Consider the following 15,469-nt stretch of genomic DNA (forward strand, 5'->3'; position numbering starts at 1 on the left):
ATAGATGAATGGATGGATGGATGGTTGGATGGATGGATAGATGGATGGATAGATAGACATTATAACAGATGATAGAGCTATAGCCAGATAGGGTCTCCCTCATACTAAGGCAGGGCTTCTCATTCTCCTCACTACTGACATTTGGGGTACAGTCACCCTTGGGGAGGGGTCTATCCTGTGCACTGTAGGATGCTGAGCAGCATGCTTGGTCTCCACCCACTGGATCCCAGTAGCACCCTATCACCCAGTCATGACAACCAAAATGTCTCCATTGTTAAGTGCCTATCTGGGGGACACAGAACCTTCCTGGCTAAGAACCCTTAGCTCTCAGATCTCCCTCAACCATTAGCTGACTCCATGTAAAACATACATATTTTCATGCAACAGGAAGTACCCGAATCGCCTCCCCTAAAGTCATACTCCATAAACTGCCTCCCAGCCAGACCCTGGAGGAGGAGGGGTGGTCCTCCACCCCAGGAGGCCCCCAGCTTTACTAATTGAACCAGACAGTGGGTCAGGAAGGCCAACTTATGTCTATCTCCCTGGATTTTACAACCAGGACTCAAGAAGGAATCAGTAGGATGGTACCAGAGCTCCAAAATGGGAGCTCATGATGCCAATGGAAGCTTGTGGCAGGCAAGCTACACTTATAGAGGAGACAGGAAGAGTCTAGAACAGAAGCCAATGTGCAGACAGGACCCAGGGAAGAGGGGATGAGAAACTTCCCTGATTCCCTGATTTTGTGGCTTTACAGTTCCCCTGACAGTACCTTCCATGGAGACATCATCAGGTTGTCCTGATGGCCCACCCCTTTTATTCTGGAACATTCTCTGGTCTGTCTCTGTGCTCTTGTAGAGTCCAGGCCAGGCCTCCATTCTGGTGGCACCAGTCACAAAATCTGGGGTGTGATATAAAATCTGGTGTACCCCCCGGAGTTGACTATAGGGTAGCCCTACATCCTCTGAGCTTCTCCCATGGCTGTGGCATAAAGCCCTTTCTTCTCTTTTCTTTTTAGGGCTGCACCTGTGGTATATAGAAGTTCCTGGGCAAGGGGTCAAATTGGAACTGCAGCTGCCGACCTACACCACAACCTCAGCAACATGGGATCCAAGCCACATCTTCGACCTGTGTTGCAGCTTATGGTGATGTCAGATCCTTAACCAATGAGTGAGGCCGGGGGTTGAACCCGCATCCTCATGGGCACTAGTCAGGTTCTTAAACTGCTGAGCCACAATGGGAACTCCATAAAGCATTTATTTCTTTGTTTTTTCTTTTTTTTTTTATCGTTTTTTTTTAAAAGCATTTCTTTCTTTCTTTCTTTTTTTTTTTTTTTTTTTTTTTTTTTGTCTTTTTGCTATTTCTTTGGGCCGCTCCCGCAGCATATGGAGGTTCCCAGGCTAGGGGTCGAATCGGAGCTGTAGCCACCGGCCTACGCCAGAGCCACAGCAACTCGGGATCCGAGCCACGTCTGCACCCTACACCACAGCTCACGGCAACGCCAGATCATTAACCCACTGAGCAAGGGCAGGGACGGAACCCGAAACCTCATGGTTTCTAGTCGGATTCGTTAACCACTGCGCCACGACGGGACCTCCAAAAGCATTTATTTCTTATGTGATAACATGAATGGGTTTCTGTTCCTGGTAAAGAAACAAACAAACAGAAAACCCTTACTGGGCTGTTCGCTGCCACCTTGACTGATTTGTGACAAAAGATAAAGGTCCAGAAGAGAAAACTGGGTGTTCCCTGGTAGCTTAGCGGTTAAGGATCCAGCATTGTCACTGCCATGGTGCAGGTTCGATCCCTGGCCCGGGAAATTCCACAGGCCATGGGTGCAGCCAAAGAGAGAGAGAGAGAGAACTACCCCCCCCCCCAATCTGAAAGTGTACTTCCATCATTTCTGATGATGGGCATGAGTGACTTCTGACTGCCATTTGCTTTAAGACAAAGCTTTGTTGCTTGGTGTGCCTGCTAATTGACCTGCATCCCACCCTCCAGGGGGATGCTGTGTGCATCTAATGAACACAATCTTCTCTCCTGCTCATTATTTCTGACTCACCACCCGTGCCTGGAATCTCTGACTATCATGACCCAGGTTTATTGGAGTTTGCAGCCCTGAGATTTTTTTCTAGGCTGAACAACTGCATTTAAACATTCATTCCCTTAAACTCTATAAATACATTGGAACTGCATTTTCCTATTTGCTTTTTGCTGATTCTTATGCTATGAAGCCTAGAGTTAAAGGTAGACCCATGCTTGTGGTCAATTCTTCAGAGAAGTTTGTGTTAAAAAGATTTTTTTCTGAGAGTTCCCATTGTGGCTCAGTGGGTTAAAAACCTGACTAGCAGCCATGAGGATGCAGGTTCAACCTCTGGCCTTGCTCAGCAGGTTAAGGATCTGTCATTGCCATGAGCTGTGGTGTAGGTCACAGACAGGGCTCAGATCCCATGTTGCTGTGGCTGTGCTGTAGGCCAGTAGCTGTAGCTCTGATTTGACCCCTAGCCTAGGAACTTCCATATGCTGATGCAGGTGCAGCCCTAAAAAGCAAAAAATAATGAATAAAAATTAAATACAAATTTTAAAAATAAAATAAAAAGTTCTTATCTGAGATCTCCCCACACATTGATTTTGATTACAGATGGGAACATTGCAAAGTTACAGTGGGAAAAAAATGGTGCCCAAGAGGGGCCAAATATCACCCAGGTTTAACCTGAATGTCATCACGAGGAAACATCAAACCAACACAGATGGAGCAACAGACACTGAAACAGAACAGGATGCTATGGTCCTTCCCCCCATGTCCTCAGCCTGTCTTTTGTCCATAGAAAACCTTTAGCCAAAGAAGTTCATCAGAGAAGTGAGAAAATGCAAAAGCAAAGGAAAACAGCCACACAAGAACAAATAAATAGTTTACTCATTAAATAAAGTCAAAGACCTTCAGTTCCTCATCAAAGGCGATAGATAATATTCTGAGCCATGTCCCGTGAGCTGTCTTGTAGATACTAACAACCCCACCACGTGGAAGAAGTTAACTACACGATGACCAGATTGTAGCCACAACATAAGCTGCCACAATTTGGAGAACTGGCCTCAAAGAAATGGAAACAAACTGACCCTGGAACTGAAGAGTAACTGTACTTAAAACAATTGAGATGAAGCTGATCAGATCACTGCATGACCAACTTCAAGAGGGCTGTCAGAGTGGACTGTGCTGTTTCTGCCAAGTAGCCCCCCCCCCTCCACCTATAAGAGCTCTGGCCCATGGATTGCAGGTGTGAGGAGCTGGCCTTTGGACATGAGTCCACCCACCACCACCCACCTCCGGCCCTGGCTGCCAGCCTCAGAAATAAAGCAAACTTTCCTTTCCACCAACTTTGCCTCTTCATAGGCTTTAGGGTGGTGAGCAGCTGGACCCCATTTTCAATAACAACCCTGTACCAACTCCCCTTCTCCCCAGGTATGGTCCCTGGACCAGGAGGATCAGCAGCACCAGGGAGCTTGGGAGAAAGGCAAGATCCCAGGCCCCACCCCCAGATCTGTTGAATCAGAGTCTTTATTCAAAAACAAAACCCAAGGAATTCCTGTCGTGGCTCAGTGGTTAACGAATCCGACTAGGAACCATAAGGTTGTGGGTTTGATCCCTAGCCTTGCTCAGTGGGTTAAGGATCCGGCATTGCTGTGAGCTGTGGTGTAGGTCACAGATGCAGCTTGGGTCTGAATTACTGTGGCTGTGGAGCAGTCCAGCGGCTACAGCTCTGATTAGACCCCTAGCCTGGGAACCTCCATATGCCGCGGGTGCTGCCCTGAAAAAGAAAAAAAAAAAAAAAAAAAAAGATGTTACTGCAGCTAGGACACATTTCGTAAGTTTTATGTGTCCTGTGGTGATGTGGGGTTCTGATTTCCCTCCTTCTCAGGACATATGTGAAGTACTTAAGGATAAATGGGAATGATGCCTGTAATGAATTCTCAAATGGTTCAGAGAAAAATTGGATGTGCGTGTATGTAGAGAGAGACACTGATAGATGGATGGATAGGAAGGAAGGAAAAAATAAGAAAGAGAAAGACAGGGAGAGGAAGGGAGAAAGAAAGCTAATGTGGCAAATTGGTGATTGTGGAAGGAGGGTATATGACAGTATTTCTCAATTAGGACCTAGTGTGCCTGCAGGGGACACTTGGCAATGTCCTGAGACATTTTTGGTTGTCCAAGCTGGGGGATACTACCAGCATCTAGTGGGTGGAGGCCAGCAATACTGCTCAACATCCACAGTGCCCAGCACAGCCACACACACTGCAAAGAATGTTCTGGCCCCAAATGTCAATAGCACCAAGACTGATAAACTCTGCTATATGGGAGTTCTTTGTACTATTTTTGCACTATGGGAGTTCTTCCTCTAGTCTATAATTTTTTTTAGGGCCACACCCATAGCATATGGAGGTTCCCTGGCTAAGGGTCAAATTGGAGCTACAGCTACCAGCCTACACCACGGCCCCAGTAACACAGGATCTGAGCTGAATCTGCAACCCACACCACAGCTCACAGCAAAGCCGGATCCCTGACCCAGGGATCAAACTTGCATCCTCATGGATACTAGTTAGATTCATTTCCACTGTACCACAATGGGAACTCCTAGTCTATAATTTAAAAGTATTTCTAAGTAAAACATTTGCCAAAGAAATACCCTAGAAGATTGCATTGAGACAGAAAGCAGATTAGTGACTGCCAGGGGTGGGGACGGGGTGAGGTGGGGGGAGGCAGTGACTGCTCATGGGGATGAGGTCTGCTTGTGGAGTGAGGGACCATCCTAGAGGACAGTGATAGCACATCACGGATGTGCTAAATGCTGCTGAAGCATACATTTATTTATTTATTTATTTATTCTTTTTATGTCTGTACCTGCAGCATATGGAAGTTCCCGGGGTAGGGGTGGAATTGGAACTATAGCTGCTGGCCTACACCACAGCCACAGCAACACCAGATCTGAGCCACATCCACGACCTATGCTGCAGCTTGTGGCAACACTGGATCCTTAACCCATTAGGGAGACCAGGGATGGAACCCTCATCCCATGGACACTCTGTTGGGCTCTTAACCCACTGAGCTGTGGCAGGAACTCCTGAAGTGAACACTTTAAGAGTGAACTTGTGGAGTTCCCTAGCAGTGCAGCAGGTTAAGGATCCAGTGCTATTGCTGTGGCACAAGTTTGATCCTTGGCCCAGGAACTTCACATGCCATGGGCGTGGCCAAAAAAATAACAAAGTAGAAAAATAAAAGAGTGAACTTTATGATATGAACTACACTAGGTTGGATAGTGTTCCCCAAAATTTGTGCCCAGAGGGAACCTGCGAATGTGACCTCATTTGAAACCAGGCTTTGGGGAAGTAGTCAAGTTAAGATGAGGTCATACCAGATGGAAGGGGCCTCTAAATCAATGAGTGATGTCCTTCCAAGAAGAGGGAAATTCAGGAGTTTCCATTGCAGCTCAGCGGGTTAAGAACCGGACGTAGTGTCAGTGAGGATGCAGGTTCAATCCCTGGCCTCAGTGAGTGGGTTAAGGATCCTGAGTTGCTATGCTGTGTCTTAGGCCTCAGCATAGGGGTAGGTCCCACTCCTAGCCTGGAAACTTCCATATGACACAGGTGTGGCCCTAAAAAAAAGAAGAGGGAAATTCAGATTGAGAGACACATGGGGAGAAGGCTCTGAGATGATGGAGGCAGAGATTGGAGTGTTGTGTCTACAAGCCAAGGAACGGGGAGGTCTGCTGGCAGCAGCAGGGACTAAGAGAAAGGCCTAGAACAGATTCTCCTTTGGCACTTTCTGAGGGAGCATAGTTCTGCTGACACCTTGATTTCAGACCTGGCTTCCAAAACGGTGAAAGAATAAACTCCCACTGTTCTAAGCCACCCAGTTTGTGATTTGTTACAGCAACCCTTGCAGAAGAATGCACACCTTCAGATCTCAATTTGAAACAAAAGAGTGAAAGCAACAGAGACTCACCGGGAAGATACAATGTAGCCCAACACACGGGCCACCAGGAGCTGCCCGTGTGTCTGCTCCAGACGGACACACAGCTGGTGCGTTGCTTCCCTAGAAGTGGAGGCCAGAGGGGCCGGCACAGTGAAGGAGGCCCATTTCCTGGCCTCCTCAAAGGCCAGCCTCAGCCGCCCTGGGTGTCCACACTCTGGAAGGCTGGCCCAGAGCAGGTCCCTCTGCATGGGGCTCAGCGTCCTCCTTGAGGCTGCCAGCAGGAGCTGGATCATCTCTTGTCCCTGGTTTCCGGAGAGAGGTTTCACCTCCCAGTAAGCCCCTGGGTCTGTGAGCACCTTCTGCATGGTGTCTAAAACCCCCTGCTGTCCTGAGCAGGCTGAGAGGATGAGGTGGACCCTGGGAGGGCAATTGGGAGGCAGCCAGGGAATCCTCCGAGCACGGTGGACAGAGTCCACCTCATCCACCGAATCCAGGAGGATCACGAGAGACTCAAAGTTTCTGCAGGAGACAGTATGGAGGAGGGCATGGAAAAACTGGACCACCCTGGCATGGGCCTCCAGGACCTGGGCAGGGGGCAGTGGCAGTCCGTAGGCCAGGCACACCTGGAAGCAGATGCTGTGGAGCAGGCCTCGGGCATTGGAGCTCATCTGTGAGGTCCCTAGAAGGCGCAGAACAGTCACTGTCTTGCGGCCCAGCAGCCCTGGCATTCGCTCAGCAAGCTTGCACATCAGAGCAGTCTTTCCAATGCCTGGGGGTCCAAAGAGCACCAGAGGCGGGTGAGGCTGGCTGTCACTAAGCCTGAGCTGCTGCCCCAGCTGGGCCAGTAGCTCCTGGCGCCCACAGAAGGTCCTGGTGGCCTCAGCACTGAGCCCTAGGTGGTGGCGGATCTCCTGGTAGAGCCATGCCAACTCCTGCCTGCCCACCTCCAGCTCTCGGAGGTGCTCGAGGACCTGATAGTTAGCCCTGGCCACAAACTGCTCCCCCAGCTCCTTCAGGTACCGGGCGTGAGCCTTGTTTTTGGGGTTCACCAGATCTCGACTCCATGTCAGGTGGTGGGCCTTGAGAACTCCAGGCTGCTTGTTGGCGATGCGCCCCTTGAGGCTGCTGAGGAGGTTCTGGGCATCTGTGTCCAGGCAGCCGTCCATGAGCCGGTCTACCATCTTGAGGGCACAGTCTTCCAAGATGTGTTTGTTGAGGTCCTGGATCTCTCTCAGGAAGACAGTCACCCCCCGGTCCCCATCTGTTGAGCTCAGCAGGCCCCGTTCTATTTCCCATTCAATGACTGCATAGGTGGAGGAGAAGGGAAGAGAGTGTGATTAGCATTACATCATCAGCTGGCTCAAATGGGGTCACCTGGGAGACACATTCTGGGGAACATTGGTTCTCAAGATGAACATGTGCCAGAGTCACCTGGCAAAACCATAGACAACATGCAAATGGATACACTTGAGTGTACTGTAATAAAACTTTATTTACAAAAACAAACAGGGGGCCAGGTTTGACTTGAGGACGATAGCTTGCCAGAGTCACCTGGGGGCTCACAAAACCCACAAGGCTGGGCCCCACCTCCTGAAGTCCTCATCACACATGTCTGGATGGAGCCCGTGGGTTCATATTTCCAATAGGCTCCCAGGTGATGCTGAGGCTGAGGATCTAGGGGCCACACTCAGAGTAGTATTGGTTTAGTTATTATTAATCTAAGAAGCCTTGGTGTAGGCAACACAGACTGTGTGTATGAAGCAGCCCCATCATAAAACAATACCATCAAACTCAACATGGTGTTACTATAGGACCCAGCAATTCTGCCCCTGGATATGGACCCAAAAGAACTAAAAACAGAAGCTCAAACACATATTTGTATGCCCAGAATTGTACATCCCAAAATAGTTAATTTCATGCTATGCAAGAGACAACATGCAAACTAATGTGCTTGAGTGTGTTCCAATAAAACTTTATTTACAAAAGCAGGTGGTGGAATGGATTTGGCTCTGGGGCCATGGTTTCCTGACCCCTGTTCCAGAGCATGCAGCAGCTGCCCTGAGGACCTGTATTTTCCAGAGCCAAGGGCCCACACCGACTTCTCCTTGGAGGCCTTTGTTTTGAAATAGCAGTCAAATGAGGAGTTATTTTTGAAGCTGCCTTGGGCTCAGAAGAGGCTCCCAGCTCTCTGCAGCTGAGCAAGTCAGGCCCTAGGAGACAGGACTCGGTCTCAGAGCCAAAGACAAGAGCCACATAAAAGTTCTCCTTAGATGATCCCCACGTCGCCCTCAGCCGCATGAATGGAGATCAGAGATAAAGGCAACTAATGGTCCCAAAATAGGATCCTTTCTGGACATATTTTGGCATGAACCAATGGTCTTCAGAAAGATCACCAACAGGCTGTGTGACCTTGGGCAAATCATGGCAACTCTCTGAGTCTCTGTTTCCTCCCTTTAACATAAGCATACTAGCAGAATCTCAAAAGGACTGTTGTGAAGATTTTCTGTGGAATAATGCTTATGAAAAGCTGAGCACATGATGCTAAAGGACCAAAGCTAATTTCAAGAGGTTACAGTTTGCAATCTTATCTTCTGTGACATGGTGGAAATAACAAAATAAATGAGATGTAGATGGATTGGTGTTTGCCAGGGCTGGGGTTTGTGGGGAGGGCTCAGTATAGCTCTAAAGGAGTGGCTGGAGGGACACTTGTAGTGAGGTACCTGAAGCTACACAGGTGATAAAATTGCAGAAAAGGAAAAACCTTTGAGGGAAACTGGGTAAAGAATATGTGGAACCTCTTCCTCCATTTTTTTTTTTTTTTTGGCTGTAATTTCCTGGGAATCTCTATTTCAGGATGAAAATTTTTAAGAAAAAGAAAGTTGAGCCTGGAAAGTGGTATGCTCTGAAGATGCCATTGATGACGTGCCTCTGAATGCCACAACCATTTGTGTTTTCTGCTGATTTCCAGGAGTTTCTGTTTGCTTCTGGTTTTTCTTTTGTTTTTGCTTTTTAGGGCTGCACCTACGGCATATGGAAGTTCCCAGGCTAGGGATCAAATAGGAGCTGCAGCTGCCAGTCTGCACCAGAGCTCATAGCAACATGGGATCCTTAACCCACTGAGCAAGGCTAGGAATTGAACCCACATCCTCATGGATACTAGTTAGGTTCTTAACCTGCTGAGCCACAATGGGAACTCTCCTGTTTGTCCTTTTACGTGAGATCCTTTTTTTTTCTTTCTTTCTTTTTTGACTGTGCCCATGCAGGAGTTTCAGGGCAAGGGATCAAAACTGAGCCATAGCAGTGATGATCCTGGATTCTTAACCCTAAGAGACACCAGGAAACTCTTCAAGTAGGACTTTTTTTTCCTGGCCACACCCATGTCATATAGAAGTTTCCAGGCCAGAGAATGAATCTGAGCTGCAGCTGTGACCTAAGCCACAGCTGATCCAGTCATAGACGCTGGTCAGATCCTGCATGGCTGTGGTGTAGGCTGGCAGCTGCAGCTCCAATTTGACCCCTAGCCAGGGAACTTCCATATGCCTCAGACATGGCCCTAAAAAGAAAAAAAAAAATCCTAAAAAACAAAAAACCAAAATGGTCACGGTCATCAAAACCAACGTCATGAAAAACTGTTACAGACCAGAGTAGCCTAAGAAGACAAAGGAGTAAATGTAATGTGGGATCCTGGGACAGAAAGATATAGATGGGAAAACTGAGGCAATTCAAATAAAGTCTGGAGTCTAGTTAATAGTCATGTACCAATAAATTCTGATATTCATTTCTGAGTTCTGGCAAATGTGCTTTGGTCACATAAGATGTTAGCATTACGACAAGCTAGGTGAAGAACATTCTGGAACTCTACACAAGTTATAACGTTGTAACTCTCCTATTAATTAAAAATCATTCGTGGCATTCCAGTTATGGCTCAGTGGAATCAAACCCAACTAGTGTCCACTAGGATGCGGGTTCAGTCCCTGGCTCTGATCAGTGGCTTAAGGATTCGGTGTTGCCATGAGCTGTGGTGTAGGTCACAGATGTGGTTTGGATCCTGTGTTGCTGTGGCTGTGCTGTAGGCCTGCAGCTATAGCTCTGATTCGACCCCTAGCCTGGGAACTTCCATATGCTGTGGGTGTGGCCCTTAAAAAATATTCCTCAAATAAAATTTTAAAAAATTCATATGTTGTTACTAGAATTAATACATAAAATAGATAATAATCAACATATTTAATAAAATTAAAATACTATTAACATAATAATAAAATACTATTAACATAAAATGCTGTTAACATAAAGTACGTCAAAGTACATTGACATACTTTAAATAAATCAAAATATTTAATATGTTGATAAAATGAATTCATATATTTTAGAGTGTAGGTAACAAATTCATGTATTTAATATTTGGGGAAATAAAAATTCATGTATTTAATTTTTTGGTAATACAAATTCATATACTAAATAGTGTGGATAATATAAATTCATATGTTTATCAGTTTGGGTAACAGAAATTGACATACTAATAATCCATAAACTGATATTACTAACCCATAAATAAGAAGAAGAACATATTTCTTGCTGATAGCAGGCAGTGGGGAAATGGTTTGATCACACTGCATTTTTTTTGCATGTGACTTTGCCCTGTGCATGCAAAAGTTCCCAGGCTAGGGATTGAACCCATGCCACAGCAGTGACAATGCCAGATCTTTAACCTGCTGACCCACCAGGGAACTCTGGCACACTACATTTTCTTTTTTCTTTTTTGGCCTACCCGAGGCCTCTGGAAGTTCCAAGGTCAGTGATTAAATTGGAGCCACAGTTACAACCTGTGCCTCAGCTGCAGCAATGCCGGATACTTAACCCGCTGCACCACAGCAGGAGCTCTATTTTTAGAAAAATCTTTCTGGTAGCTGGTGCAGAAGATGGAAAGGGCAGAGGATGAGGCCAGAGGTGAGAGGGAAGGGACCCGCTGGGAGCTGGGTGACAGACTCAGACAGTCTCAGGGTGGAACCTCTACTCCCGACTTGAGCCAAACATTCCTTTTTGCTATGCCTCAGTTACCACCTCAGAGGCTGGTGCACTGACAGACAACAGGGACACCTCAGCAGGGGCTGGCTCTCGGCTGAAACAGGGTGAGCCGCTCTCCCAGTTTTCCCATAACTGTCCTGGGTTTGGAAAGTTCTGCATCCTGCGAACATCTCTGTCCCAGACAAACAGGGCTGATGCTCATCCTAGTACATGTCCCCCAAAGCCAGGAGGCTGCCTAGGAGAAGGGGGAAGAGAAAAGGAGCCTCAGAGATGGAAATTAACTGGGACATGACTCCATTCTCTTGGATCAGAAAAAAACAACCTTTCTCAGGAGTTCCCACTGTGGCACAATGGGATTGACGGCATCTTGGGAGCACCAGAACGCAGGTTTGACCACCAGCCTGGTACAGTGGGTTAAGGATCTGGCATTACTGCAGCTGTGGCTTAGGTTGCAACAGTGGCTCGGATCTGATCCCTGGCCCGGGAATTCCATATGTCACGGGGAGGCCGAAAAAGAAAAGAAAAATAATCTCTTTCAGAACTGGCTCTCTGGAGCCAGGTTAGTTAGGCATTTACAGACATGTAGACTTTGGCATTTGGACCAAATGTGATGTGGATTTTGAACACATGGGCATTTCTGGGGGAACCCAGGGGAGTCCCAGCAGCCTCACCTGATCGGTGGTAGCGGTGCCACTGTTCCTGGGTGATGAGGCCCAGCCTCCGGGCCTCCTGGGCTCCTGTGCGCAGGACAGAGGTCAGGGTGGCCTCCTCGGGGCCACGGGCCTCCCCAGTGCATGGGGCCTGCAGCAGGTAGGTGGGGGGCACAGCGTTCTCGTCCCTCCAGAAGCGTCGTGCCACCAGCTCCAGATCACGTGGACTCGCGGTCAGCTGAGCCTTCAGCGCCTCCCACTCCTTTTCCTCAATCAGCGTGGGGATGGGACAGGGGCCGTACTGGTCACCTAGGAGGGCCTGGCAGAGAGGGGTGGAGAGAGGGGCCCAGGTTCAGATCTCGGCTTGGGCACTTAAGCTCTGTGACCTGGGGTGGGGCACGCCAAGCCCTGAAAATGCGACTGGTGGTTGGACCATGGAGATTATATTAATGTAAGCAGATAGGATACGGTGTCCCCAGAAAAAGAGGGAAAGAGAACCAGGCCTGGCTGTCTTGACATAATTGAAGCCATTTTGGCCTAAGGCATTTGGTGATCTCAGCCTGTAACCAATGAGGGCCCTGTGGGGCTCCTGGGCACAAAAGCCTTTCTGTGTCCCCCATTTCTTGTTTTTAGGAAATGGGCCTCATTCAGCCTCCATGGACTTCCCTGAGTTCCAAGGGGTAGGTTCAAACAGTTGCTGATCAAGGAAGGGAAGGGGAGTTCTATTGCAGCTCATTGGGTTAAGAACCATACTAGTATCTGTGAAGATGCACATTCGATTCCTGGCCTCGCTCAGTGGGTTAAAGATACTTCATTGCTGCAACCTGCAATGTAGGTCACAGATGGGGCTCAGATCTGGCATTGCTGTAGCTGTGGTGAAGGCTGGCAGCTGCAGCTCCGATTCGACCCCTAGCCTGGAAGCTTTCATATGCCTTTGGTGTGGCCCTAAAAAGGAAAAAAAAGAAAAGAATAGAAAAGAAAAAAAGAAACAAGGGTTCAGCACTAAAGCAGAGTCCTAGTTCCTCCTCAAGGGATATGTATAATAATTTAGCTTTGAGTTCTGCAGGAACTAAGGCCCCCACCCAGGTGGAGGAGGGAATGACAATGTTGACCCGTGGACTCTCCTGACTTCAATCAGCAAAAGCTTGGACTCTCCCAATCGACCTTTGCCCCACTTCTCTGCTGAATTCTCCTGGCTCAAGTCCCTTCATGAATATGCATGTACCCTTAGCTTAAAACTTCCCAATTTTGCTGCTTTGGGAAAGATCCCTGGTGCTCTTACTTGCTGCAAGTAACGATAAATCCTTATCCTAGTGTAAGCAGGTTTGGCAGGAAAAAGCTCTCTGCAGGAGGCCCCTTCATCCTGTCACTTGCCTTAAACCAGGCAACCCCGGGCTCTACTTATCTCTGGCCCTGGCACCCTTTGCATATCTTTTGATCACACAATACCTTGCCTAATGTGTTGGTGTTTCCATAGATCGAAGACGTCAAAATGAAGAATAAATAATTAAAAGGTGACCAGGTCTCTTCCCTAGCTTCCCCTTCAGTAATCTGGTGAATGAACTGGGAACAGGATGGCATCTAAAGAAAATCACAAGTCCACAAGCCTGAACGCAGTGGGAAGTGGTGAAGACTCTGATCCCCTATCTCAATGATTAACTGAGGTTATTTCCCTTTTTCCCTTTAAAAATTTTCATGGCTGAGCAGAATCTTTGGGAGTGGTTGGGGTGGGGGTACACTGAACCTACCATCTCCCCAGATCACTGGCATTCTGATTAAAAGCAACTTTCCTGGAAATTCCCGTCGTGGCTCAGTGGCTAACGAACCCGACTACCATCCATGAGGATGCAGGTTCGATCCCTGGCTTCGATCAGTGGGTTAAGGATCTGGCGTTGCCATGAGCTGCGGTGTAGGTCACAGATGCTGCTCAGATCCTGAGTTGCTGTGGCTGTGGTGTAGGCCAGCGGCTACAGCTCCGATTTAACCCCTAGCCTGGGAACCTCCATATGCCACCAGTGCGGGCTTAAAAGACAAAAAGCCAAAAAAAAAAAAAAAGCAACTTTCCTTTCTACCTGCTCTCTCTCTCTCTCACATTGAATTCTAAACATTGAGCAGCTAGACCTGAGCTTGATAGGAATAGAGTAAGAAGAGTTACACAGGTAGTTGTAGAAGTTGCAGTAGGAGACCATAGATAGAGAGGGAAACGTAGGGAACTTTGGGAAATCACTGTAAGTTAACAATCACTCAAGAAAACTATCAGAATGAAGCAGGCTTGCTTAACTATAAAACCATAAATAAAAGTATGAGATAAATAAATAAATAAATAAAGCCTCAGGTCATTAAGTGAAACATAAAATGAGGCCTGGGAAGTTCCCGTCGTGGCTCAGTGGTTACCGAATCCGACTAGGAACCATGAGGTTGCTGGTTCAATCCCTGGCCTTGCTTAGTGGGTTAAGGATCCGGCGTTGCCGTGAGCTGTGGTATAGGTTGCAGATGCGGCTCGGATCTCGTGTTGCTGTGGCTCTGGTGTGGGCCAGTGGCTACAGCTCCGATTAGACCCACCCCTAGCCTGGGAACTCCATGCGCTGTGGGAGCAGCCCTAGAAAAGGCAAAAAAAAAAAAAAAAAAAAAAAGACAAAGTAGGAGATCCTCATTACACAGAAACCTGAGATGATTCAACATATTTTAGCATATTTTGCCACCCTTCTGCTGATTTGCATAAGCACCATGACAATCCTAGTTTTGTTTTGTTTTTTTTTTGCCTTTTTTAGGGCCACACCTGTGGCATGTGGAAGTTCTCAGGCAAGGGGTCCAATTGAAGCTGCAGCTGCCTGCGTCATACACCACAGCCACAGCAACATGGGATCCAAGCCGCATTTGTGACCTACACCACAGCTCATGGCAACACCAGATCCTTAACCCACTGAGCGAGGCCAGGGATTGAACACACATCCTCATGGATACTGGTAGGGTTGGTTACCACTGAGCCACAATGGGAACTCCCCACCAATTTTTTTTTAATTAAAAAATGTTTTAAAAGATAGCAATTCCTTCTTGATCTTATAAGGGGTCACATGACCCACCACTATGACACTTAGATCTGGATTATTTCAACTGTCAATAATACATCAAAAAACTTATGTAACTGTGCCTTGACTTCTAACAAGCAGAACAGTTCCCAGAGCTCTCTTAGATGTTCTTCCTGGGTTATAATCCTCAAATTTGGCTTAAATAAAACTTTCTATTTCTTTTTCTTTTTTTCTTCTTTTTTGGCCACCCCACAGCATGTGGAGTTCCAGGGCCAGGTATCAGATCAGAGCTGCAATTGCCAGGCGGAAGATCAAACCTGCATCCCAGAGATGCCACAGTGGGAACTCAATTTCCATTTCTTTCTTAGATCAACTGATTAATGATCGAATTTACATGTCAACTTGACTGAGCTAATGGATGCCCAGGTAGCAGGTCAAAAGAGGGTATCTCTGGAAGAGATTAGCATTTTGAATTGGTGAACTCAGTGAAGCCTCCCCAGTATGGGTGGGCTTCATTCAACCTATCAACTCCCAATGGATCAAAAAGACAGGAAGGGTAGGTTCCCTATCTCAGCTAGAGCTGAGACATCTTCTGGCCTTGGTCATCAGCGCTCCTGGTTCTCAGACATTCCGTCCCATATCGGGACTTAGACCCTCAACCTCCTGCTGATTCTCAGCCCTCAGGACTTGGACTAAATTACACCAATAGCTTTCCTAGTTCTTCCGCTTGCAGAAGGCAGGTGGCAGGACTCGTTGGTCTCCATCACTGTGTGACCCCGTTCCTGTAATAAATCTCCTCT

At 47.4% G+C, this 15,469-nt stretch overlaps 1 protein-coding gene across 10 annotated transcripts in view; it reads right to left on the minus strand.

Annotated features, from left to right (window-relative positions):
- NWD1 (NACHT and WD repeat domain containing 1) overlaps positions 1–15,469 on the minus strand; it is a 109,536-nt gene that overhangs the window by 73,833 nt on the left and 20,234 nt on the right. For 8 of the 10 annotated variants that reach the window (XR_014837443.1, XR_014837444.1, XR_014837446.1 and 5 more), the window contains 2 exons: positions 11,662–11,959; positions 5,996–7,268 (listed from right to left, as the gene is read on the minus strand). Coding sequence is in view for 6 of the 10 variants with exons in the window: in XM_021083578.2 (XP_020939237.1) it covers positions 5,996–7,268; positions 11,662–11,959 (1,571 nt within the window). In the remaining 4 variants the exon portion in view is untranslated. The remainder of the gene's footprint in view (positions 1–5,995; positions 7,269–11,661; positions 11,960–15,469) is intronic. The other 2 variants (XM_085012474.1, XM_085012473.1) reach the window with 1 other exon arrangement.

Source organism: Sus scrofa, chromosome 2, assembly GCF_054392235.1.
Source record: "Sus scrofa isolate SSC_HxYL_T2T_F1_AM1 chromosome 2, Sscrofa_HxYL_maternal_Yorkshire_Landrace_v2.0, whole genome shotgun sequence".
Lineage (NCBI taxonomy): Eukaryota > Metazoa > Chordata > Mammalia > Artiodactyla > Suidae > Sus > Sus scrofa.